Source organism: Grampus griseus (assembly GCF_964374135.1).
Source record: "Grampus griseus genome assembly, chromosome: 5".
NCBI classification, from domain to species: Eukaryota; Metazoa; Chordata; class Mammalia; order Artiodactyla; family Delphinidae; genus Grampus; species Grampus griseus.
In genome coordinates, this window is record NC_138998.1 from 98,045,758 (window position 1) to 98,073,100 (window position 27,343).

The 27,343-nt window shown below is 38.9% G+C and overlaps 1 protein-coding gene across 1 annotated transcript in view; it reads left to right on the forward strand.

Annotated features, from left to right (window-relative positions):
* The window catches only part of GABRR3 (gamma-aminobutyric acid type A receptor subunit rho3), a gene marked incomplete at both ends in the record, with an annotated part of 39,678 nt that overhangs the window by 2,757 nt on the left and 9,578 nt on the right, over positions 1-27,343 (forward strand). Inside the window, 11 exon segments of the mRNA XM_082655334.1 lie at positions 5,366-5,484; positions 12,007-12,026; positions 12,028-12,075; positions 16,119-16,342; positions 19,749-19,831; positions 20,855-20,995; positions 24,925-25,037; positions 25,041-25,069; positions 26,167-26,204; positions 26,315-26,385; positions 27,047-27,161. Of these exon segments, the coding sequence (XP_082511460.1) occupies positions 5,366-5,484; positions 12,007-12,026; positions 12,028-12,075; positions 16,119-16,342; positions 19,749-19,831; positions 20,855-20,995; positions 24,925-25,037; positions 25,041-25,069; positions 26,167-26,204; positions 26,315-26,385; positions 27,047-27,161 (1,001 nt within the window).

Genomic DNA, 27,343 nt, shown 5'->3' on the forward strand with positions numbered 1-27,343 from the left:
ACTGTACTATACTATCCTATAAACTGTAGTATACTATAATACACAAAACTATACTTTACTATACTGTACTACACTATGGGCTACACACACCTCTGTCATATCTGTAGCTTGAAATCAGCTATGGTGGCAGTATTTACATCATGGAAATCAACAAACACTACAAATAGGGCTTTTTTTTCCAGGGGAACCACTTAAACATTTACCAGCACATCCAGGAACCTAATGTAGAAGCCAAGAGGGTCCTAGAGATTGCCAATTCAACTGCTACTGCAAATAACAAAGGGAGTGGCAGAGACTGTGGCAACTACAGGCTATATGTTCCTCTGGGGGCAGAGGCTGGTCAGGTCAAGACTTCTTATAAGACAACTTGAGCCTGGTATTGCCAGATTTTCTGATTTTTCAAGAGAAAAATTCAGATTTTCCTGTGAAATTTTCCACTTTAATACACCATATGGGCTATCCAAAAAATGTATGCAAACCAGCTCCTAATCTGGTCCAATTTCTTCATTTCACAGATGAGGAAACTGAGACCTCACTGAGCTCATGATCTGATAGAGACACAAGTTAAGTCCTGGAAACTGTCGTGTCTCAAGTGGGGCACTCTCTCTGGCTGGCTCTTCCACAGAAATGCTCGTCCGTGTAGATTTTTCCTTTATAAGAAACGGGCTGTTGACTAAAGTCAAGTGTGTATTCCCAGAGTCATGAGTTCAGGGGCAGTTCAGTCGAAGCCACAAGATTCACTCCGTATAATGCACCATGTCCTCTCTAAGAAGTCTCAAAAGCATCAGGGACCTAAAAATAAACATTGGATCCAGAATTATCAAGGTTTTCTTTGTGATCAAAAATTGGATCAACTGATTTTCCTTCCGACTACTTTACTGCATTCCTTGGATTGGCATCAAAGGATGGGAATTATCTTCGTAGCTCTCAAAATCAGCTTCTAAACGGGCTTTACAAGTATATTGCTACACACAAAGTATAAACATTTCTATTTCATTCTATTCTTAGCAGCATTGGGTACTAAAATTTTTTGTTTTCTGCTCATTTAATAGGTATAAAATGGCATTCGTACTTTTGTTATCTCACTGTTAACTCTCTAGATTAAATATTTTTTTAATATGTTTCTTAATTATAGCCTCTCTTGGGTAAATAGTCTATTTAGTCAGGCCTAGTCGTTTCCAAGTCCTGATCCTAGTAAACTAATCAACTATATAGGCCCTTGGGAAAGCAGTTTGGTAAAGCAACCAGCTGCGTATGACTCAGTTAAAATGAGTTGTTGTCTTTCCACTGACTAAACACCAATGTATCAGAATGAGTTGGATGTATTTGCTTTTCCTCAAGCAGTTCTGGTACTTTTTAATTCTCTGCCTAGTATATCCTCCTCAAAGACCCCTTGATTCCCCTGAAACCACTCAAAATCCAGCCCTTCCTTCCCCCTGAACCCACACTTTCTTAGTGACAAAATTATAGTGAAGTTTCTGATACTGACAAGAAGGGGGAACATAAAAATATGGTTCCTTTGTTTCATCCAGAAAGAAAAAGTTTCTAACTCAAAAAGAAAAATGATAACTATTACCGAGCCTTACCTGTTGTTTCTCAAACAATGTTCATAATCTTTCTTTGTGGGGAAAGAATACAAATGCTGTAATGATTAAGAATGCTATAAAGATTAAGAATGCTGTAATGATGCAAGACTCTTCCATGAGTTGAGATTTCTTTGTTCTATCCCATTGGCACCTAGCCTTCTAGAAGACGCTCTCCTCAGACAGAAGTCATCCAAAAGATTTCTTTCAGTAACTACTAAAAACAAAATCACTTTTTCTAGGAAAGGGAAGAGGACAGAAGACAAAGGGGCTTAAAATTATACATATACGGAATCAGGCCAGAAAGCTCTGAGCTAAATCTGATTCTCTGTCATAAATTAATCCCCTTATTAAGCATATTTACTTTTCTTGCCTTTGTTCTATTTCAGTCTTCATTTTATTAACCTTTCTATATATGTCTTTTTTTTAATAAGCCAGAGGTCTTCAAATAGGGCACTTATACTCCTAGAGTATAATGTTCCCCTTAGGGTACATGCAAGCTATCAGAGGGGCACGTGGGCATGGATAGTTTTAAAATAATTATTTCTGAATCTCTGACTTCCTCTGACCTCTTTCCTAAAACGGATCCTCCTGAAAACTTGCCTGCAGTCTCCTCTGTAGCCTCCCTTTAATGATTGCTCTGTCGCATTTGGCAAGATAAAGGCATGCCTCTCCCTGTTCCTGAATCTTAACTATGTGTATTACACCAGTGTATAAAACCTCCCAGGTACAAAGAAGCCTTTACAGATATCGTTGTTGAGGTAATGGATGACTTTAGTTTAAATAACACATCCTTTTCCAAACTGCGTGATTTTCTTTTTTCTTTTCTTTTCTTTTTTTTTGTGTTCATCAATATTGAAGTAATAACCTAATTAATTTGTCAGGTTACAAATCATTAGAAATAATTGGTGATAGACCACAACGTGAATTTTGGAAAATAAGAAGGAATTTAAATAATTAAGTTACATTCCTGAAACAAAATTTCTTGCAATTCCATGTACTTACATATATATCAACAAAGTTTTTCAATATTTTCATCTATAGAAGTGAAAAGTAGGATCAGGAAATGTAAATCAAAACTACAATGAGATATCACCTCATACCTATTGGAAAGGCTTTATCAGAAAGACAAGAAATAACAAGTGCAATAAGTAATATCCCAATACAGATACACAAAATAGGGAAAATGTACCATCACTTTATTAAGAAATACTTTTCCTATAAAATTTAATTCATAATTTTAATAAGTATTTATCAACATTTATATGCATTATGTTTTGCTCCATTTGCAATAGTCACAGAGGCTAAAAAAGATGATTTCAATGTGTATACATATATTCTTGCAAAGAAGTATGATGGGGTGATAAAATTCAATGAAGGAAATATTGGATTGGCCAAAAAGTTCATTCGGCTTTTTCCGTAACATCTTACGGAAAAACCCGAATGAACTTTCAAATAAAATGGAAATAAAATAAAATACAAATTCCAAGAAAACAAGGAATGAGATAAAACTTCTGGTTTTTAAAGAGGAGTTTATTCATGTATTTTAAAATGCATAAAGTGGGTATTTTAGGTTCATTGGATACATTAAAAGGAGGAATATGTTTTATTTTCAATTATTATCAATATTTAAGTAATTTTAACTTTTATGATGAAAAAATTGTAGGTGTCTACTTAAATATGTGTGAGGTTTTCAAAATTCTTTTAGAGGGTATCTAAGCCACATAAACCTCTTTGAGAAGTAGATGTATAAATATTTTGAGAAGTAGATGTATAAATAAAGTCAAAAATAAATAAAGATGGGACATCTCACTGTACATCAGAAGAGCCCTCAGGTAAAAAAAGGTGTGTGTGATTTCAGGTACTGCCAAGAGTGCCTTTCATAGCAGGCTGCATGTTCATTGTTCTGGTGATTCTTAATTAAGATTTATCCCTACCAATCTCATGGAGGGTTATGCTTTTGAAAGGAGTATTAGAGATTGCCGTTTTGTTGTGTATATTACTGAAGAAGTTCACAAATTTCCATGAATTTCCACCCAAGGTTACATTCCACTTTTCATAAAATAATAACAACTAGCTAGCTTTTATAAAATGTCTGCTATTTTCCAGACCAGTAGTTCTCCAGAGAAATTGTTATAAATGCAAATTCTCATACCCTAAAACTGTGGAATCAGAACCTCTGGGCATGGGACCCAGCAAACCTGGTGATTCAGATGCACCCCAAAGATAGTATTTACAAAACATCTGGTAGGGGGCCTTGAACACAGTAGGCATTTAATAAAAGTTAGCTGCTATTACTTTTTCAATAAATGGTTCATCCTAGCTCCCTGAAAGAAGTTTTCTAGTTAAGAGATCCTTGGAAGAAATAGTTCTATGTGTTCAATTATTCATAGGATAAAATGACTTATGTTTAAAATCAAACTCATTTGTCTTCTACTCAAAACAGATTTGTTCCTCCAACTTCGCCATTTCTATTAATGGCAAAAATACATACATAAATCTCTGAAGGTTTCAGCCAGAAACTTCTCTAGTTAAAGACCATACTAGGTGATCTGAGGTGCCCATAAACCTGGACATATTTCTTAAACCAGCCGCTTCAGGATGTGAAATTCCCACAATCAAAGTCACTTTATTGAGTTAGGAAATTGCGTTCATGAGTCTTATGTTAAAATTTTACGTGTGTTTCCTGAAGAAGACATGTATCAATGCAAAAGTCAGTCAGGAATTCAGAGTAACTAGAATTCACCTAGAAGACCCCTCAGTGTCTTGTGTTATTGCTGCTGCTGACAGTGATGACGGTGATGGTGACAGGAACGTTCTTCTGGAAGAGGCAGTGAACTAGGTCTCGGGCACTGGGGATGAGGAGACAGCAGCATGTCACATACAGAGGAGCTGTGTGCGCTTCCACAGATATTCTGCCGCCACACTTAGAATACGTCTGGGAGGTATGTGTCACAGCACAGGAAATGAGTCAGGGAGGCCCAGTAACTTGCCAGAGTTCAAAGACCCAGGGAGGAACGGGCTTCACTCCCAGATCAGGACTCCACACACACGGGAGAGGCCACACACTTTGCCTTTGCCCTAGAAAACTGCAGATGAAAATAGGCTGCACCTGCTTCACAGCTGGACCTGACCTTAGGTCCAATCAGCTGTCAGATCATCCATTTTTCCCTGGGATTCCTCTCCATCCATGCCCATCGCCTTCTCTCAGGTTCCAGAATCTGCCATAGGGGTACTTCCTCTAATCTCAACCAGCACCCATAATTTTTGCACATTCTGTCTTTGTAAAACACTATTTTCATCAGTCTACAATTTTTCATGTTTTTTTTTTTTTTACTGTCTTAGTGCAAGAGGTAGTTTAACTTCAGTGACTCTAAGAATCACTTAGGTAGCACATTGAATGCAGATGCCTAGGCCCTGTTTCCTCTGGTTCTGGTTTAGTTGATCTGGGTTGGGGTCCGTGGATCTGAATCTTGATCACCTCCACCCAGGTGCTAGTAACCAGGTTTTCCTACTATAACCCACATTCTGAGAAACATTGCCTGTCAGGATCACATCCAAACTCAGTTTATCATCTAAGGTGCTCCAAGGTTTGCTTACCTGCCCCACCCTTGTATACTAAACAGTAAATGCTGGCAGATCTTTGGCTATATGTAATATGAACTGAGAAAATGAGCTTTTATGTGTATATTTTAGAGCATATCATGCTGCACACAGAAAGCTAACCTAAATCAAAATATCCAGAAGCATATGTATCTCAGAAGCATTTTTCTCCCTTGGAGGTACAGCAAACAAGAAACTAGAATGAGGAACGATGACAGTGCCAAAGTGTGGCCCCTGAGGTATAAGCAACTTCTCCATATAGAGGACCAGAATTCTGCAGTGAGACCTGGATTTGGAGGTGAGTACTATCTTTACAAAACTCTTGTGTCACAGTCCATTGCACTGTCAAAAAATTGAGTTGAAAATTTGAAGGAATTAAGACCAAAACACAAGACCACCAATTTAAAAAAAACAAAAAACCTTTTACAATGATCTTCTCTTGAATAAGAACAGTTGATAATTTATGCATTTTAAATTAACCAAAAAGACTCATTTTTTTCTATATACATTGTCATAAATAGTGTGTTTAATAAATAGTGTGTGTTCAAAAATAGTGAATGTATATACCTTGCCCATGCAGCAACATATTGTTTTAATTAAAATTTGTTAAGTTGGGTTATATGATAATATTCATAGAGTCTTGTTGAACATTCTTATGAGCTGCAGTGCCTGGCTTTTGTTGAAGAACTAGTCTGCCAAACGCCACGGCTTCCCTCGAACCACCTCTGCTGAGGATTTTTCCTTTATTTACTCCTAGCAACAAAAAGTGATCAAAATGTTGGAATGCCCTTTAATGCACTGTCTCGTTCCACGCTCACAGTGACCCTATGAAGTAGACGTTATCACGATCCCTAATATTCCAATGTGGAAACTGGGGCTTAGAGAAGTCAAGAAATTTTCTCAAGGCCATGAAAAAAGCAGTAAGTGGTGGAACCAAGATGCAATGGCTGATGAGAACAGAAGCAAACCACATTAGAAGGATACACTTGTAAGAAAGCCTTTCCTCCCGTCAGATTGTTTACTGTGCATGTAGTTGTATCACTGAGGGTACCAAGTTTCCCAGAGATGCACAGGATGTGGTAAAATCCACAAGGTAAACTGAACTCTCCGTCTTACTGCTAAATCCATCCTGACTCTCCTGTCATTGACCTAAGGTCTCCCACACCCACAACTCCTGAACTGACCACTTTTCATGCTAGAGATATGGAGGTGAGAGAAGTGAGCGTGGTGGTGAGGAGGCAGGATCCCCCAGCAGTAGAACAGGTACCGCTTTTCGATAAATAACCAATGCTTCAAGTACTCAGCGTGGGGTGAGGAGAACTTGATACTCATCATATTGTGGTTATGACAAAGGGAAGCACAACAGGCGTGTAGGTACCCTAGAAAACTCATTTGTTAACAGGGAAAATTTAAAAGTACATCAGGTAGCTGTTATGTTGAGGTTTGTTTGGTTTTTGTTCTCATTTCCTGGAATCCATTGGGTCGCAGTTCTAAGGGTATGGTCTTGATTTCATTAGGTTAGTGATGCAAACTTTAGCAAGCATCAGAGTCACCTGGGGGCTCCTTAACAGCCAGGTTACGGGGCCTCACCCACAGAGGTTTCGATTGAGTAGATTTGAGTGGGGTCACCAATTGTCACGTCTTATAAATTCCTTGGTGATGCTGATCTGAGATCACATTTGATAACTACTGAATTAGATTATCAGCATCGGATTAACTCATGGTGAGTAGAATTTGTTTGTTTTCCAGAGCATTTCTCACACTTATTGAACCTAATTTAAGATTTTTAGAAGCCTCAAAATCAATCAGGTTTAAAGATGTGTGCGTTTCTGTTTTTTTTTTTTTTTTACTTATAGGTCTATTTTTTTAATCTTCTTTTGGTTTTTTTTTGGTTTTGGTTTTTTGTTGTTGTTGTCTTACATCACTACTTCTCAGATGTGTCATTAAGGATGACAATTCTCCAAAAGATGCCCGAAATCTAACTACCATTCCCAACAGACCGTTTATTTCCCCCAAAGTTTTGCCCAAAGTTTGGAGAATATACTCTACAACTCTTACTCGGGTATTCTGAACCTTGGTCTCTATGATTCTATAAAGAGTTTCTAAAATCTTTTACCTCTCATGGTTTAGTTGGGGAAAATCTTACAAAGTTAAACTTGCCGGGCTATGGGTCCTTTGAGCCATTAGGGGGCTCCAGACGCACAGGAATGGCTTGGAATGGGCCTCTCCCGAGTAGCGGTTAGCAGTTCAAAATGATGTACTCTCTTCAATACCGATTCAAAAAGCTGCCCTAATTCCTGTCAGGTTAGGTTCCTCAATTAAATGAACTACTATCCTAGAGGAACGGGTTTTATGGGCCTATTTTAGACCATTGAAAGCCAGAAAGATTAAGAGAAAAATTACCGTCCTTGAATTTGGACCTTGAAACAAGCACGCTACACTTTGTAGCTCAAAGTGGTCCAAGGACCAGCTGCAGAACCACCTGGGAGTTAGTTAGAAATGCAGAAGATCAGTCCTCACCCCAGGCTTTCTGAATCAAAATCTGCATTTTAACAAGATCTCCAGGTGATTTGAATACACTTTACAATTTGACAAGCACTGTCATAGATTACCAAGAGCCGACCCTCTACTTTTATCTTAAAGCATTTATGCCTCCATTCTCCCTCCTATATATCATCCTCATCCCTCAGAAAAACATAAAACTGATCTTAAAATTCCACTTCTCTTGATCTGTCAGGGATACATGTTAAGAATTTTTAAAACATTTTTTTTCCTCAGGCTACTTTGTGGGGTCATTAAAAATGCAATTTAAATGTACTATTTAGTGGCAGGTGGCAAATCATCCCACGATTAAGAAATTTTTCTGACAATCATGGACTGGGGCTAAATGGTATCCAAATGGCTTGTGTGTTCAGTCAGTTCAGGCAGAAAAATCCATAAATTCAGTCAGAAATGTCAGTCTGGTAGCCCTGTGAAATATAATCCTTAACCTTCTCTTGTCTTGGTCAGAACCGCTTTTTATACAGGTGACCCCTTCTCTGTTCTCTCAAGCCTGCCTTCCTGGGAAAATCAGCCTGCAGGATATAAAAGACAGGCTTAAATTTATCTTCTCTTTCTTTATACTTGTCCATAACACAAACACACACACATACTTCTTTCCTCTTGAGCTGAATGTAACTTCAGCACTTCTCTTGCCTTAATGTTTTCCTAATTAGCCTTAACAGTAAAACCAGCTGCTACTGCAGTGTCTTTTATAAAGCACTAGAAGATTAATTGACTCATTATGTGGAAAAAGGAGGATACATATTTAAGGGAGCTTTTTGTTTAACTTGGGTTATAAATTGCAGCTCATTTTCTTTATTTACACTTTCCCTACCCTTTACATCTCCCATAACTAAGGGATTTTTTGGTTTTAGTTTTATAGTTGATGATTTCTTTGTTTCTTTAAAGTGAAAACAATTCAGCATCTAGATACTGACTACTGAGTCAAAACAAAAGCTAAAGCTCTAAAAGCCGCTTGTGTAGTCTTTGCTTTCACACAGGAGGACCAGATTGGGAGCCAGAGGGACCTGGCTATATTCCTGCATTAAACAGCTCTAGGTTGCAGGCAAACTCTTCAACCTTGCTGAGCATGAGTTCCCTCATATCAAATGGAGTTAAGATTGATTCTACCCAGCTAACTAATGAAGTGGCTATAATAATAACATTAGATAATATATAAAGTATTTTAAATGCACCTCACAAATAAGATGAATAACTTTCATTTAGCTCTCCTTATTCCAGCATGCATAAAACCAGATTGATGATCTAGCTTTATATATATATATATAAAGCAGTATAAACATCTATGCCACTACCTAGTTAGTGATCCTGGGAAATCAACACCTAACTGTAATAGTTAATAGTCATTTAATTTTTACTATATTCCAAATGCTTTACACAGAGAATTAATAAGAGTATTTATGAAAGTGTTATATTTCGTGTTCTATGTATTACACATCAAATAGATACTGAATAAGTTGGTTAAGACATTTGAATGTTAGGTTAGGCTAAGGACTTAACATGCATTTTTTCATTTTGTTTCACAGCAACCCAATTAGGCACATACCATATACTTATTTCCCCTATTTTACAGATGAGCAAACTGAGGCTTAGAGGAGTTAAGGATTTACGGACGTTTAATTTTGTGTGTGTGTGTGTGTGTGTGTGTGTGTGTGGTACGCGGGCCTCTCACTGTTGTGGCCCCTCCCGTTGCGGAGTACAGGCTCCGGATGCACAGGCTCAGTGGCCATGGCTCACGGGCCCAGCCACTCCGCGGCATGTGGGATCTTCCCGGACCGGGGCACGAACCCGTGTCCCCTGCATCAGCAGGCAGACTCTCAACCACTGCACCACCAGGGAAGCCCCAGACATTTAATTTTAACTCGGGTTTATGTGGCTACAAATTTCATGTTTTTTTGTTTTGGTTTGGTTTGTTTTTGCTTTATTGCGACTTTTTCTCTGGGACTCAGCTCCTGTTTTACAAAAAGAATGATCTTTGGAGCTTTTATCCAGCTCCAAAATTCTATGATTCTGCATCTTGCCTTTACACGCCTTCACCCTCCACTCTGTCCTCAGAATGTCAAACCAGAGTACAGAGGCCTAGACCCAGGAGAAAGTACACTTGGGCATCAAATGCAAAGGAGACAAAAATGAGGTTAGACAGCATCTGAAGACAAACACTTTCCTTTGAGATGGAAGATCCCCACAAGAATAGAAAAAATGAGAGGGAAGAAAGAAGAAATCTAAGATGTTTCCAGGAACCCATTCCTAAGAGACAAGCCATACTATTACCCCACTGTCAGTCCAGCCTTCAAACAACCCCGAGGGCCCAGTGCTTGTCCAGTGGTGGCATGAATGTCCTTGTATGGTGGCTTTATAAGACTGTTCCTGGATTGCAGAGATAGTCATCAGTAAATAGGTCCTACTTACAAGTCATGAGATCTTGAATCCAAGTTGTGTTCAGGTTTTATCCTAAAATAAGCTCTCTGTAAGAAACACTGGATCATTTTTTAGTGAAGAGTGGACTGATTGTCTAAATGTTTGAGTGTAAGATTGGGAATTGTGGTTTGCAGTCCTAGGAACAGTTTCACATTTTTGCTGAATTGCAGTAAGAGTAACATTTATTCTGTGCTATTTACTGAGTATCAATTAAGTTTACTGTATATTATTTCTAGTCTTTCAGTAAGTCTCCAAGGTGAGTACTACTACTGGATCTTATAGCTGAGGACACTAAGCTTAGAGATGTTACTGACCCGAGATCACACGTGAGTCATGGAGCTGGATTCAAACTCTGGTCTGGACTCTAATGCCAGAATTTTCTCCAGGACATTCTGCTCCCTGTCCAAGACCTGTCCAATCCCTTCAGTCCCTTGGAGTATTGGAGTTAATGGGAATATTTACTCATCCTGAAAGGCCAGATAGGGGCAGGGATGAGATCTTTCCATGATTTTTTTATTTTGATAGCGCTACCAATTAAAGAAAAAAGACAACCAAACAAAATAAAAGCACCAGAGTTAAAGCTGATAAAGGAATAATACTGAGCTGTTCCCAAGTTAATGCTTAATCATAATTATCATTAAACAAAATTTTAATAGAATTGTCATTATTAACATTACAGGAAGTAATTGGTCCAATGACAGGAAGTAGTTGGTGGTTAAGGTGCAAGTAAGGTATTCCTAAAGCCTGAAACAGAAATATATTCTAGTGACAGGCCCAGTGCCTGGCCAGCTGATACCCTTGTAAGTAAAGAAGGATATTGAGGGTTTAGACTTATGGAATAGAAGAGGGAATCTGGGTCGATAAAGTGAAGGTAACATCAGCCAATTAATGGGGCAGGGGGGTCATAGAGGGTGCACAGGGACTGGTGAGGCATATCTTGTTTTATAGTGTGCATTTAAAACACAATAATTAGGTGCCTTATTAAATTATATGCACATATATGTCACATGTAGCACATCCAGACAATAAGGAAGGAAGTTTTTCTGGCCAGTCCCTTCTAAATCCCAGAATCTTGACTGAAACAGCCACCTGGGATCCATCTAGGCAAGATTTCTGCTTTTTCAACAACAGTTGAAAGCATTTTTTAACTCGGGACTATAAAGTTTGAGAATTGGTCACCATGGAAAGAAAACATACGAAGACTATATGTATAAATATACAAACTATTTGAACATATATATACATCAAATTTCATACACAATACTAAATAATGAAGTTATTAACATCAGCATCCCCTCACACAGGAACAGATGAAACCCTCTGTAAGGTGTAACAAGGAAATGTCTTGGTCTCAGTCTGTTCTCTGGGTGCATGAGCCTGATTCTGTGAGACCCAACGGCACACCAGTCTCAGCACCTGTCTGTCTGAAGTTGCTCCAATTCTGACTTTCAGAATACTCTCAGCCACACATTTCAAAGGATGTTGCTTTATCCCAAATGCAGGTTGTGGTTACTGATGGTCTGGGTAGCGACATTTCTGAACGTGCAGCATCCCTGTGTAGCACTGTACTAGCAGTGTGTTCCTCTAGCCTGCCATGCACTGCCCAAGTGAAAAAGGCTGAATTTTTGGCAAGGGAGGAAAGGCTCCCATATTTACCAAAGTCATGAACTCCATGACTACATCCACTCCCTGAATGTGTAATAATATATCAATAGACAATGGAGAGATTTATTGTTAAAACTTGAAAAATAATTCATTTGCAACATTGATCTCTCTCCACTTTAAATGTTTCCAAAATAATCCTGATTCCTCGTTACATTACCCATTCTTCTTTCTGAAGGATCTCCAGTGCCTGTGGGTTATAGATGTCCAGGTTGAAAGCCTTGACAGCATTTCAGAGATTAACATGGTAAGTTTCTCTATGAGATACTTCTTCTGAAAGGATAGAGTCTCAATAGTGTCAAAATCACTGGTGTTTTAATAAATCATCTTAATTATGTATGTTACTTATTTTTCCTACTTTGCTTAATAAAGTTGAAGTTGCTTTACTCTCTTCTATCCACCACTTTCTACCTCTGATTAAAATTCTCATTCCTTTCCTCCTCTTCTCTTTTCCTTCTAATGGCTTTACAGTGGTGGAGCACTGAAGGACATGATATATTTAGCTATGTGACATGAACCAGAAACAATTGCACAAGAAGAAAGGGTGATCATAATATACGTGAAATATGAAGTCACAACCATGAGTCCTTACCCACAAAATGATAAACACCTGAATCTGGGTTGATAGAATGCTTCCAGATTTTTCAGTTCATACTAACTTTGCTTATCTGTAGAAAAACAATAGCAGAGAACAAAGGATTTTTTAAACTCATAGGACTAAAAATTTAAATTAAGAAAAGTTTGTCCATTCCCTTAGAGTTTCTAGAAATCCAGAAGAGACTGCCCTTATTTTATTTTTGCACTGAAATATTTGTCATTTTTATGGAGTAGTACTTGCAAACCACCATCACTTAAAACTTTAAACTGATTGATTATTATCATTTTCCTTTTAGCCTTTTCCTGTTTCCTTTGCCATTTTATATGCTTTGCTTTTTTGTCTCCTCTTCCCCATTCCCCCTAACCCAGTTTTACCATTTTAGCTATATTTATGTTTTAATATCCCCTACCATAATTTTTCCGTTTCATTTTCTCTACTCCCACTTTAGAACTACCGAGTCTACATAATTACCAGAATTGTGTTTCATTTAAGTAATTTTAAGCTTTTTTCAGGTACTTTAAGAATAATATTTACTTGCACAAACATATACATTATTGATGTAATTCCTTTTTACCTACTACTATTCTGTTAATTTGTTAATGTCTCAGAGCTTTGTGTAGCCCATTTTAGTATATTTTTCTATGCCAAATAAAAAGTGCGTTATAGTTTCAAATTTTCAATGTCCATTTCCTTGTTCTTACCTAAGTGATGTATATTCTTATATTTGAATCACTCTTTCCATCTAATTTTGTTCTCTTCAGTTGTGTTGTCTTTTCCATCATCTCCTGTAGTTGTCTTTCTTTTGTTTCCTATCAACATTACACTAGGTGCAGCTATTAATGACAAGGGCCCTAACAGGTACTCACTGGTAGGATGCAGCTTTGAACATGTTTTGGTTTTGGTTGTGGTTTCAGTTTTGAATTTGTTCCTACCTCCCCCCAAGTTTTAGACAGTTTGTGAATGCCGTTAGATAGGGCCTGTGCCCTCCAGTTTGCCCTGGAACCCATGCCTGGCTTTCCTCTTAGGTTCATCCTGCTTCGTTCATTGGTGTTTCCTGCCAGGTCCTGATCCAGGGAGACATCTGAAGTTGCAACTCTTAGCCAAACGCTTGTTGTCTTTCATTTTCTACTTTGAATATGGAAGCTTGGTTTTTGCAGGGGGCTAGAGGGTGATAAAAATAAAACCAGGGAATACCCCCTCCATGAATAGAGAAGATATGAATTAGTTTCAAACTCCGTTTTCCATCTGGAAAGATTTAGTTTGTTGTTTATCTAATCTGGTCATTTCATGTATGTTAATCCTTGCATTTTATTCCCTTTTCTGGAATCTTTTACATGTGTGTTCTTGTGAAATTTTCAAAAGTTGCTTTGAGATATTTTTTGGAATAAAAGTATTTTTGATATATGAACTGTGGCTTATATATAGTGTTTTTCATAGAATTAAGTATTGAAATTTAGATTCTACATATTATTTTTAGTATGCAATTACCACAAAGATAATTTTTTTTAAAAAAGAAGAGAATGAAAGAGAAAGAATAAAGTAGGGATCTCTTAAGGAAGCAGGACCTAGAAAATATAAATCACTTAAAATTGAAAGAGCAAATAATCTTTTCATATGTAAACTTAATTAATATTTTTATTTATAGTGATTCCTTCAACTAGTCATTGCCATCCAAATGCTAACTAAATGAAAATTACAGGACACATAAAAATTCCAGAAAAGTCTAAACAAGATCTTCTATGGCCCAACATCTGGTTTCAGTCTTCAGTTAATGTCCTTCTAGTCCTTGTCATTATCTAATTTAATATTTATTTCAGTTCAATATCAAACCTTAAATGAAACTTCCTTCATTTTAAGCACCCTACTCCCAGAGGGAATAGCACCACTAGTACCCACTATTCAAAAATGCCTTGATTAGAAAGCGTTGGCTTTTCCCTTACCAAAAGTGACTTTTAGTGACATTTTCTTGAGCCTGTTGTGCTCCAGAAGCAGGCTCTCATTTCGCCTCTCCTGGCATAATCTCTAAGTGATACCTGAATGATCCAGTCTGCATCTAAAAATCTCGTTGTGTCTACCCCACAGCCCCCAAAACTGGACCTCATCCTTTTCTCCTGAATAAGTTCAGCCTTAGTACTCAGTATCAGCAAAAACTGGTCTGCATTCTCCATGCCTAATTTGAAAAAATCATCAGTGACCTCCAGTGTTGGCTTCTTTTGCTTCTCATTTATCATTTTCCCATGCTCCCTTGTCCCACCCTGAATTCGCTTTCGATCCCTTTTAGTTTTGTCCTGCTCTCCTCAAAACAGGCTGTTCAGCCCGCTTCTCATGATAGTGCCAACTAGTGGTGACGCTGATGTACCACTGACATGTATATACCAATGTCTGCCATTTGACTTCATAGGCTTAGTATTTGCCCAGTGCCCTTCTGATCAGACTGAGCATCTAAAACCAAATATATGCTCATTAAAGCAATCCATGCAGTAACCCACAGGATTCCCTGTGGAGTAGTGTTACAGTAATGAATGAACCATTCTATTTATTCACCCTCACTGTAATCCAAAATTACACAGGGCTGATGCTCCCAGATTAACGCACAGCAATAATACAATGTACCTCTATTCTGATCCTAAGAAAAACAAATGAGCTCATCATTGCTTGATGACTTATTTGTGGTTTACTGAGATTTGTTCTTTGCCTGTGTAATAAATGTCGAAGTTCTATTATACGTGTTATTTCAAGAAAAATAAGAGTGTTGTTGGGCAATAAATGATAGTGTGAAGTAAGCATTTGGGAAATGTGAAACACGTTGTCGCCCACACCCAGTGACTTGGACGAAGATAGGAGAACTTCTGTTCAAACAAAATATTTAATGTCGTATCTGAGAGCCAAATAAAACTCAAATTATTGACTAACCATTTTTTTTTTTCTGCTAACATAACGTTAATATAGCTTTTTCCCCTCATCCTTACCTCCTTACAACTGGAATACACATTAACAATTCAAATACCTGAGCCATACTGGATCAGAATCTCTGGGAACTAGCTTCTGGGGAATGTGCCATTTTAACGAATTCACAGGTGATTCTTTTGCACACTAAAATTCCAGCACCACCATCTCCTGGCATTCTTTCTGTCTCTCAAGAAGAGGGAGATCATTGTCGCTTTTTCAGAACCTCTGAAAACATGCTTTCCACTAACAGCTCCAATAAAGGCTGTGTCCAGGTTTTTGTGGGACTGTAGTTTTTTCAACTTGGGAAGGGCTTCTTTAAAACAAAAACAATATAAATGTATGGATACAAAATCAATCACAAAAGTGAATATTTATTTATAATGAGAAAAAAATCAAAGTAAAATACCAGACCATGGAGTTTCAGGTTCCTTTCTTCTGAGATCTCTTTAGGTGATTTACCAGAGTGCTTAGGTAGAAATGCTTCCCAGTTATAACCTGTTTCCCTTCACCAACTTGAATACTTGATGGTTTTCAGAAACTCTCAACATTCACCAGAGTCCAGGTGAGGGAGAGGCTCTGTGACCGAAGCTCAGTAGCTTCATTCTAAATCTACCTGAAAATATAAGCTATGCACGGACAGGTCACTAACACCCATGGAAACCAGTCGAGACTAATAGTATTGATTGGTCACCCTGAACCATCTTCCTACTGACCTTGACTTTTCTCTGCTTCTCTCTACCTAGGACTTTACAATGACTTTTTATCTCAGGCATTACTGGAAAGATGAAAGACTTGCCTTTCCCAGCAAAACCAACAAAAGCATGACTTTTGATCACAGATTAATCAAAAAGATTTGGGTGCCTGATATCTTTTTTGTCCATTCGAAGAGATCCTTCATCCATGATACAACTGCGGAGAACATCATGCTGTGTGTACACCCTGATGGAAATGTCCTCTTCAGTGTCAGGTAAGGAGGGCTGTCTACTGCCTTTGGCTTCCTTATACCACACCATCTACACCAAAGCTGATGGGCCTCACTTCAGGCTAAACTCCCAATATTGCTGTATTTAGTAATGCTGGAGCTTGGGACACAAGCAGAAGATGTGATTTTTCCTGGTTCTAACTTCCAGGTTTTAAAGAATGGTTTCCTAGTCTAACTGTACCCACTCTGGGCATGTATTGGAGAATGATAGGAAATAAGGTTGGACAGAGTGGAGCTGAATTATGGAAATCCTTAAGAATCTGGCCCACAATTTTATAAGTATACAAAACTACTTTTCCTCCTCACCAACTCCACCCCACCCTGCACCCCAACAAGCAGTCTTGGAATCTTGGATCAACTAAATAATTTTGTTAACTATCTCCTTCATTTTTCACAGGAATATATAGTCATCATCCAAGTTACCCCTAGTTTCTTCATTTAAAAAATTTTGAAAATGAAAAAAAATTTTTAATTTAAAACATTTGTTCTGACACTATGCTATAATATCCCTCCATCTTTAATATACCATATGTTTTTAAGCCTGAGTCCTGTGCTTACTGAGTGGCTTACCATAGGTAATCCTAAAAATGTTTGGTAAATCCAAGCAATTCATTTTTTTTATGTCTTAGAAATCCCAGAAGGATTCAGTAGTAAACTGAAAAAAACCAAAAAAATTAGCTTCCCAAAAGTTATCCATGCCCTAATCCCCGGAACCTGTGAAGGTTATTTTATAAGGAAAAAAAAAAAAAGATCTATGCAGATGTGATTAAATAAAGGGTCTTGAGATAGGGGAATTATTCTGGATTATCTGGATGGGTCCTAAATGCAATCATCTGTATCCTTGTAAGAGAAAGGCAGAGGAAGGATTTGACATACATGGAAGAGTAGAAAGCAGTGTGACCATGAAGACAGAGATTGGAGTGATGCAACCACCAGCCCCAGAATGCTGGCAGCTACCAGGAGCTGTGAGAAGCAAGGAATGAATTTCCCCCCTAGAGCCTCTGGAGGGAGCAGGGCCTTTCTAACACCTTGATTTCAGTCCAGTGATACTAACTTCAGACTTCTGGCCTCCAGAACTGTGAGAGAATACATTTCTGTCGTTTTAAGCCACCAAGTTTATGGTAATTTGTTACAATGGAAATAGGAAACCAATACAGATTCTTTTTGTTCATCAAAAACACCTTGCTCACTTTAGTACAAAGGTGCTATTACCAGATGTTTCATATGCTTTTTTTTAAAAAAATGAAATTAAAGGAAAATACTACTTTCCATAGGACTTTTAAATCAGAAGTAACATAGGACTCTAATAAGTACTGGAATCAAGCGTTTCTAGGAATCAGAAGCCGATTGGCAGCATCTGGCCAAGGAATCAACTGAATTAAATTAATTATTTTGACGAGGCGATATCCACTGGAGAATTAACTCGGGGGATTATCCTTACCCTGCACATTCCAAAGAAAGATTTAGCTCTTGCCTGGTTCCTGGGAAATAACCTACAAGCCCTTGGAATATCCTGCCTGATAAGTATGTCTTTGTTTACCCGGAGGCCTTGAGCCGCACGGTATCAACTTGATCTCTGGAGGAGCTAAAACTAAGGTCAGCCATAACTATGTGACCAACCTTCAGTTAATATATACTTTGGACTCCAAAGCTTATGTAGCTTCCCTGGTTGGCAATTGTCCGTGCATGTTGTCACACATCATTGCTAGGAGAAGTAAGCACTGTCCATATACCTTCACTAGAACAGGACAGCTGGAAACTTGCTCCTGGTCTCTCCTGGAACCTACCCTATGCATCTTATTTCATTGCTGATTTTAACTGGTATCCTTTCATTGCAATGAACCATTAACTGTTAGTATAACAGCTTTGATGAGTTCTGTGAATCCTTCTAGTGAAACATTGAACCTGAGCTTGGTCTTGGAGAAGGACTCAAAACTGTTGTCTGCGCAGCTATTTCAGCTGACAGCAGAGCCAGCTGAAGCCCAGCCAGTCACCTGGTTTCAGGCTTGGTTCTGACACCGTCTACTGAAAAAGATTCTCTCTTTGACCAAATTCTACTCAGTCTCCTCTGAACTGTCTTCTCACCTAGGCCCTGCTCCCCTATTCTCAATATCTGATCACCCTCCATATCTGATGAGGTTCCTCATCCACCCCCTAACCCCCAGCTGATATCTGATCACCCTGGCCCCCCTTCAGCAAGAATCCTGTTAGGTCCATTTAGCCAGAATCCCCCAAGCCCTGATGTTTCCTCTTGGTAATTGTTCATCCACTGACCTCCGCACCTCCACCCCACTCCCTCTTCCTTCACTATAAATTCCCACTCATTATATTTGGAGTTGAGCCCAATCTTTGTTACCCATTAAAAAAAAATTATAGTAGCCCTCCTAAATAGAGTCTGCCTACCATTCTTTAACAAGTATCATGCATAGTTTTTTCTTTAATAGTGCCTGCCTAATCTCCTTGGTTTTTAATTTATTCATATGTACTCTGAAGGAAGTAGACTCAAAGATTTCAGAAGTCCTTTCCAGCTTTAAAGTACAAGGAAGACGCCAAAATGAATATGTTTTGTGACACAAAGTTATCCAGACATCTCCCTGGCTTGGCATTTGGCTGCATGACTATTGACAGTAGAATTCAACCCCCGGCAGATAAAATGGTTCTACTCCTCTGATTAACTTGGATACACCATCGGTAGGACCAGCTGTTGCCTTTGTTTTTTGCAGACTTGCTCAGGGGCCTTTTAAGGAACCTCCGATCTGCTGTTGCGGGTACCAAAGTTCAACAGCCTCTGCCTGAAGCCAGGAAAAGCTAAAAGGACATAAAATTTGAAAAAGCAGTCCTCATCAGTATGCAAGCCTTTCACTTGATAGCACCTGAATTACATGCTTAATAGCACGTAGATCTATAACTGAAAATGCTCCAGGCTTTCCCCTCACTCCTGGAAAGATAATTTCCTCAGGTAAACTTGCTTTGTGAAAGAAACCTTTACTCATAGGTTTTTATTACCACCATTCCAGCTCTTTATTACTGGAAACTATTTAAGTTTGCATCTTCCAGAAAGCAGAAAGTATTTAAATCTATTTAAAAGTCTTCTCACTTTGAAGTGTGTTTTTCTGAAAACACCCAGAAAATATAGAGGAAGCTGAGCAGGAAATGGTGAGATCAGAAGCAATTATTAGGGCAGGAATTCACTCGTTAACTGTGTCTTACGCAAATCACCTACCTTCCTGGGTTTGCTTCCTTATGGGTTACTTGGAAAGAAGATGGTAACACCTGTTTTGCATTAGTCTTGAAAGGCACTCAGAAGTGTCAGAGAGCTTCAATGCTGCATTGCTTATTTGACCACGTGGTTAAATGATCTGCAGTTTTCTTTTTCTCATTCTTGCTATAGGATAACTGTTACAGCAATGTGCTTTATGGATTTCAGCAGGTTTCCACTTGACACTCAAAATTTTTCCCTTGAACGGGAAAGCTGTAAGTCTTACTTCCCTATGGAGGATGTGTGGTCTGAACACACCATCACCTACTTGCATATAAATAAGCGTACTCTTAACAAGCATGTAAACATCTTGATAAATATATTTGTCCAAAACAGCTGGTTGGTTGGTTGGTTGGTTGGTTGGTTTTTTAGTAAGAATCATGATGGCAAATTGTCTCTCAAATGAGAAGATAGAAGATTCAAGGGAAAAAATGCTTTGATAACTACATATTCTGCAGTTTCCACAATGATTTTAAAGGAATAGCTCCCTAAAAAGTTGTATTCTTGCTAATGCTATTAACAGAGACTGGCAGATTTAGAAAGCTCTGCCATTTATGTTCCCGTATAAATCCCAGTCTTCCATTAAGTATGCTTTGTTTCCCTGGAAAAACCCAGCTCTAGACTTAAACCTCTTAATCAAAGCCCTGTCAGAGGGCATCTGAGCCAGCTCCCTGTCAATTACTTTGACCCACCAGCTATTTTTGACATGATATCTTAAAAGCTGACTGCAGTTTTCCATAATGTGGGTAAAATGCTGGGAATCTCAATGGATGTCTCCTACATAGATGCTCCTCCCCAAATCCATTAGAAACTCTCTTAATAGTATTTGATTATAGAAGAAAATTCTGTGCAAGCCCAGCTCACTCTGGAATTTCATCCAATAGAGCTACAAAACTAAAGGGGCCTAAAGACTTGGCATCAGACCTGTGAGGGAAAGGCGGTGCTGTGACATCACAGTACACACAGACATGGAAACAGCTATTAGGAGAGTTTTAATGCGTCACGTGGGCACAGAAAAAGCTGCCACACTATGCCAGTAATCGGGGTCTAAGTTTTGGAGGTTTTTTTTTTTTCTTTTTGAAGATGTGGATATTATCAGTCTATTGGCAAACGTATATTTCAGAGCCGTGACATTGGACCAGACCCCAGGGATACAGAACTGCATAAAACATGGTCATAGACCTCATGGAACTTACAAGAGCTTACTCCAATAAAAAGAATGTTATTTCTTGTCTTAGATGCCTACAATGAGGAGGATCTAATGCTGTACTGGAAACATGGAAACAAGTCCCTGAATACTGACGAGCATATTTCGCTTTCTCAGTTCTTCATCGAGGAATTCGGTGCATCCGGTGGATTTGCTTTCTATAGCAGCACAGGTACCGTATTTTATGTGGACAGTTCATCAGCATTTATTGAGCATCTACTGTCGGCAAAGTATGAGTGGAAAGACCCAAGTCCAAACAAGCATCCCATTTGGCCAATAACATCATCCTTCTTTTATAGGCAGCCACCTCTACCTTTCCAATACAGGTGTTCTTCAACTTACGATGGGGTTACCTCCCAATAAATCCATCATAAGTTGAAGTGCATTTAATATACCTAACCTCCCAAATATCATAAGTAGCCTAGCTTACCTTTAATGTGCTCAGAACACTTATTCATCTAACTCAAATCCTATTTTATAATAAAGTGTTGAATATCTTCTGTAATTTAATTGAATACTGTATTGAAAGTGAAAAACAGAATGGTTGTCTGGGTGCAGAATCGTTGTAAGTGTATCGGTTGTTTGCCCTCGTGATCTGGGGCTGACTGGGGGCTGGTTCGCTGCGGCTGCCCAGCATCACACAAGAGCATATGGTCAGCCCGGGAAAAAGATCAAAATTCAAAATTGGAAGTACAGTTTCTACTGAATGTGTATGGCTTTCATACCATCATAAAGTCAAAAAATTGTAAGTCAAATCGTCTTAAGTCAGGGACCGTCTGTGCAGATTTCTGTCTTCGTCATATAACCACCTCTAACTAGATGCCTTGCTTCCTCTCGGCCCCTGCAGTCTACTCTTAATACAGCAGACAGAGTGTTCTTTTGAAAACATAAACAGCACAATTCTTCTCTGTTCAAAGCCCTCTGGTGTTTTTCCACCAAACTTACAGCAGAATTTAAGCTTCTCACCATGGCCTGCAAGGCCCTACATGATCTTTCTCTGCCTAAGGCTCTGACCTCAACAACTACCCCTGCCCCCTCTCCCTACTTCTTGCGTGTCTTCAAACACACCCATCTTATTCCATCTGCAGGGTTTCTGCTTTGGCCTTTTCTCTCTCTGCCTGGAATGTTTTCCCCTGATCTTTTGATGACCAGCTTCCTCATTTTGCTCAGAGCTTTGTTCAAATATCATCTCCTCAAAGAATGCTTTCCTAGGGCTTCCCTGGTGGCGCAGTGGTTGAGAGTCCGCCTGCCGATGCAGGGGACGTGGGTTCGTGCCCCGGTCCGGGAAGATCCCACATGCCGCGGAGCGGCTGGGCCCGTGAGCCATGGCCGCTGGGCCTGCGCGTCCGGAGCCTCTGCTCCGCAACGGGAGAGGCCACAACAGTGAGAGCCCCGCATACCGCAAAAAAAAAAAAAAAAAAAAAAAAAAGAATGCTTTCCTAGCCATCCTATCTAGAATAGACTTCCCTCCTCACCATTCCCCATGTGTACTTGTCTTCACATCACTAACCATGTCCTGAAATACATCTCTGTTTGACTGCCTTATTGTCTGAGTGCCTGACTAGAAAGAGTGCAGGGATCTGTCTACCTTGTTCACCATCTCTTCCCCATTCTCTTGTTCACCTCGAATGTGCCTGGCGCATGATAGGTGCTCAATAAATAGCAGCTGAATCAATCAATCAATCAGTACGTCACTGTGATGCCACACACATGCCAAAAGGGTATAAAGAGATTTATTACTCACATAATGAGGTTTTCTAGAGAGAGCAGGGCAGGCTCCTGAGAAGGTCTGAAAATGTCTGAGAGAACAGAAAAGGGTGCCTGACTTGGGGTTCTATGGTGGTTAGAAAGTGGGGCTAGGGTGAGGATTCCCTTAAATGGTGCAGTGTTTGCATGGTTTGATCTTTCCACCAGTGCCAAAGAGGTAACATCTGGCTTTCCTCCTAGCTTGCCCAGGTGTGGAACAGAAGGGGAAGTGGGGCTAGAAAGTTATCAGAAGTCAAATATGAAAAATGGACTCACACTCTATTTATTGCACTACCCAAAGTGAGGGCTCCACAACTTTTCAAAGCAGCACTACCTTTCCTGGTTGGTAAAGGGAGCTCTTCTTGGCTACAGCTTCAACAACAAAACCATCCCTAGTCTCCCCTTCCCAGAAGAACAGCAAGACAGAGCAACATTTCTCCTGCTGGGTTGCAAAAAAAAAAAAAAAAATTCAGAAAATTATGAGTAAAGAAAGGACCTCGTTACCTAAATATATTTCAAGACTTAAAACCATATGCATTAATGTCTTTCTTTATGAAGTACTTTCACAGCTTTTCCTTATCTCTTTTAATCTCACAATAATTATATGAAGTTATAACATCAGAGATGCTATTATTTCACTCTACAACCATAATCAAAATTCTCAATTGCAAACCATAATGAAGTGGACTGTGACATGGGTAATACAAGACAATGAGTAGCTTAACAAATGTATATTTTTACTTTAGAATGCACTATGTAGTGTATCTTTTATTAGCCTTGGTAATGAAATTGTTTGGTGTTCCTGAAACGTATCAACTGATGGTGAGAGAAACTCAGAACGAGTAGGAAAGAGAAGGGTAACCAGCAGTTAATTAAGAGTAGAATATTGGGCTTCCCTGGTGGTGCAGTGGTTGAGAGTCCGCCTGCCAATGCAGGGGACACGGGTTCGTGCCCCAGTCCGCGAAGATCCCACGTGCCGCGGAGCGGCTGGACCCATGAGCCATGGCCGCTGAGCCTGCGCGTCCGGAGTCTGTGGTCCGCAACGGGAGAGGCCACAACAGTGAGAGGCCCGCCTACCGCAAAAAAAAAAAAAAAAAAAAAAAGAGTAGAATATTAGGCATGCAGTCTGCCAATTCGGTGTGGATTGACTAGGAGTATATCTTAGACTAAGTGCCTAAATATTTACCTAATCTGTCTAAATAGGTTTGCCATCTTGAGTTACCTAAGAAATTACTACTGAGGAAGTAGAAGAGTTCTCCAACTTTGCAACATCTATGATTTAGTTTTATTTATTATTTTGACTTATAGTCTCTGTGATTTGAATAATTTTGTCTCAAAGTAAACTGCATTTATCATAGAAAAATTAATCTTACCACTTATTTATAAAAGGTGTACTTTCATTTTTATCATTTCATTATTCACTGCCTTATTTTAGAAAAGGTTTAATAAGATTGACATCACAGCTATTGTGAAATAAAGCATGATATGAATCAGAAATGTGTGAGAAAGAAAAATGTAAAATAAGGGTAAGTTATGTTATAGAATATATGTGGTTATTAGAGAATGGCACTCAGAGAAATCCTATAGATGGTCCAAAAATATGGCTTTAAACTTCCTTGCAGCCAATGTGAAAAGGGAAACCTGAACAAAATGTGTGTGGATGTGACTACAATTTGTACTTTTGATCAGCACAAATTAATCAATATTACCAATGTGAGTTTATATAATTCCAACAACAAGCAAAAGAACATCATTTGGCTACTTTTTGGCAGACTTATCATAGATAAATTAATGGTACCCGTGAAACTTTGAAATAATAAAAAATAGTTTACAGATACTCCCTCCCCCTAGCTCTTCTTTGAATCCCTAGCTGTCTGGATCCTAACTTGGAATCCAGTGACCTAGTAGCTACTGTGAATCTTTTCCTTCACATAAAATATTTCATTTCATTTGTTATAGCTAATAAATAGTGTATTGGCTATTGCATCAGTCATTAGCCATGTACTGAAGACCTTCTCACCTGCAGAAACACTGCAAACACAGTATATTTTGGAGAAAGGTCTTTAAAGGCCCTCCCATAAAATGTAATTACCATTCATCCCTGAACAGCAGGTATGAAATTTAAAAGAGGATCTTTGAGTCAGATAATTAAACAGACTGCAGTTCAGTTAGTTCAACAAACATTGGATGGAGTGCCAGGCCCAGGTCCTATGCCAATGCTGGGTAAACAAGGGTGAGTGTGTTAAGTTCCATGTTCCCTAAGAGCTTGGAGTCTAAAGAAGCAGGTTGTTTCACTAAGTGTGGGGTTTCCGTGAAGAAGCCTCTTCTGATGAAAACTTTGGCTTTTTCTCACAGGTTGGTACAACAGGCTTTTCATCAACTTTGTGCTAAGGAGGCATATTTTCTTCTTCGTGCTGCAAACCTGTCTCCCGGCTGTGTTGATGGTAATGCTTTCCTGGGTTTCATTTTAGATTGACCAGAGAGCTGTTCATGCAAGAGGGTAAGTCTTTCCACACCTTTGTGAAATGTTAATATGGGAGAAATGTCGAGGAAGGTAAATAAAAAGGGTGGTAAGTGGAGAGGGAAAGAGACTGATGGTTTAGTAGGGATAGTTACTGATGTGGGCTCAGGTTACAGTATTTGGCTTGACAGCCTCAAGGGCAAATTGTAGTTGGACTCTTTCCTTGGGAATCCAGACATTAGGTATGAAGGCTGCACCAACTGACCAAAGCTGGATGATAGTAAGGAGAGAGGGTGAAATTATGAAGCATAAACAGCCTCACTTTATAAATGTCTCTCTTCTCCCTTTCAGGAAAACCTCCCTATCCCTTGCCCAAGTTCATTTCACTTCCCCTGACAAACCCGTACATCACAGAAGATTTCAATTCAAACCAATTCACACTATACTACTGGTACCTTAATAAATTACTTCTTGGAGAAGGGGATGTTTGAATTTGGAAACATGAGCACTAGTTAGAAATTAGGGCGTAATCTAAACGCTAAAATCAGAATCAGCTGCAGTGGAATTTTAGGTATGGTGACACATTAGTGGGCAAGAGATTTCAGGTGGAGAAACATGTCCAGCCTCATTAACAGGTATATTATCTCCTCTATCTACATATGTTATATTGGCACTGTCACACATACAGATTTATGGGAATGATTTCAGACTCACTTAGCAGTTATTGAGTCCTTACAAAGTGGAGTTGCCAAGCTAAGCACTTAGATAACATGTTACTTAGTGGGAACCCAAGAGTCAATCCCACCTGCCTTCTTAGCTGGTTTGGGGCAGAACTCTATCATTTTGGTTGATTTTGTTCTTTCACCTGTAATGCTCTAACTAGAGAGAAGATTGTCATAAGTGGTTCATAATCATTGTAATTATCACGCAATTCATTCCAGAAAGGGTGATTTCTAAGTTAATGTTCACAAATTATATGCATACTTCAAAAGATCATTTGAAAGACATAAATCGTCATTAATATTAATAATTTGTTCACCTCTTTCCCCTATTAAAAGCTTCAATCTACAAGCATTTGAGGCTTGAATGTCTTCAAGAGGAACATACTATCTGAATGAGTAATTAAATTATTGTAGCTGTTCCTTCACATCAGAGCAGCCTGGCCCTGACCTCAGTAGGGCAGTGTAGACCCAAAAGAGGAGACTAAAGGCCTATTTCCAGCCCTCGAGACAGAATGAGAAGGGTATTCAGTCTCTAAAGGTTTATGGATATGATTTTCAATAGGATCCCTGAAGCTGACTGCTCAACTCTTATACTTTGAAAATGACAGCAGTAAACGCTGGTTCCAGGGCAGGGTGGGTGAATGGAGATCACTGAAATCCATTTAAGTCGCCCCTGAAATTCTGTGCTTCTTGTGTCTACATCCGATTCCTCAGGGTTAGGAAATTGCTATGCAGATTTATGTAAAATAATATACAAATAAGAAGTGTCCCTCTCCTTTTTAATAGAACTGTAGTATTCCTAGAACACCGCTATCCTCTCAGGCTTTTCCTTCCTACCACCTTCAAGTTCTTTCAAAGATACTTTGCCCTCTGTTGTTTTTTTGTTTTTTGTTTTTTGTTTTTGCCCTCTGTTTAAAAAAAACTTTTTTGTATTGACGTATAGTTGATTTACAATGTTGTGTTAGTTTCAGGTGTACAGCAAAGTGATTCAGATTCCTTCCCATTACAGGTTATTGCAAGATATTATGTATAGTAACCTGTTCTATATAGTAAGTCCTTGCTGTTTATCTATTTTATATATAGTAGCGTGTATCTGTGAATCCCAAACTCCTAATTTTTCAGTGCACCCAGTGAGGAGTAGGGAGCAGAAATCCAGCCCAAGTTCCATGGGACATGGTTTGGGGTGACGTCCTCCAGAGGAAGGGGCACCTCTTACTAATTTGTACAAAGATGTAGTTTGGGCTTGCAGAGGCCTTGTAATAGCTTATTTCACCTCCTTCTCTTCTTGCCCCAGTTCAACCCTATGACCAGAGTGATATCTCTAAAACGCAAATGTGATCACAATACTCTCATCTCAAATGCCATTGGAGTAAATACACTCAACTTGGAATCCAAGGTGTCCCTTGAGGGTTGCCAGATAAAATACAGGACACTTGGTTAAATCTGTGTTTTAGATAAGCACCAAATAATGTTTTCGTTTAAGTCTATCCCAAATATTGTATGGGACATACTGATACTAAAACACTGCTCATTGTTCATCTGAAATTGAAATATAACTGAGTGTTCTGTATTTTTATTTGCTAAATTTTCA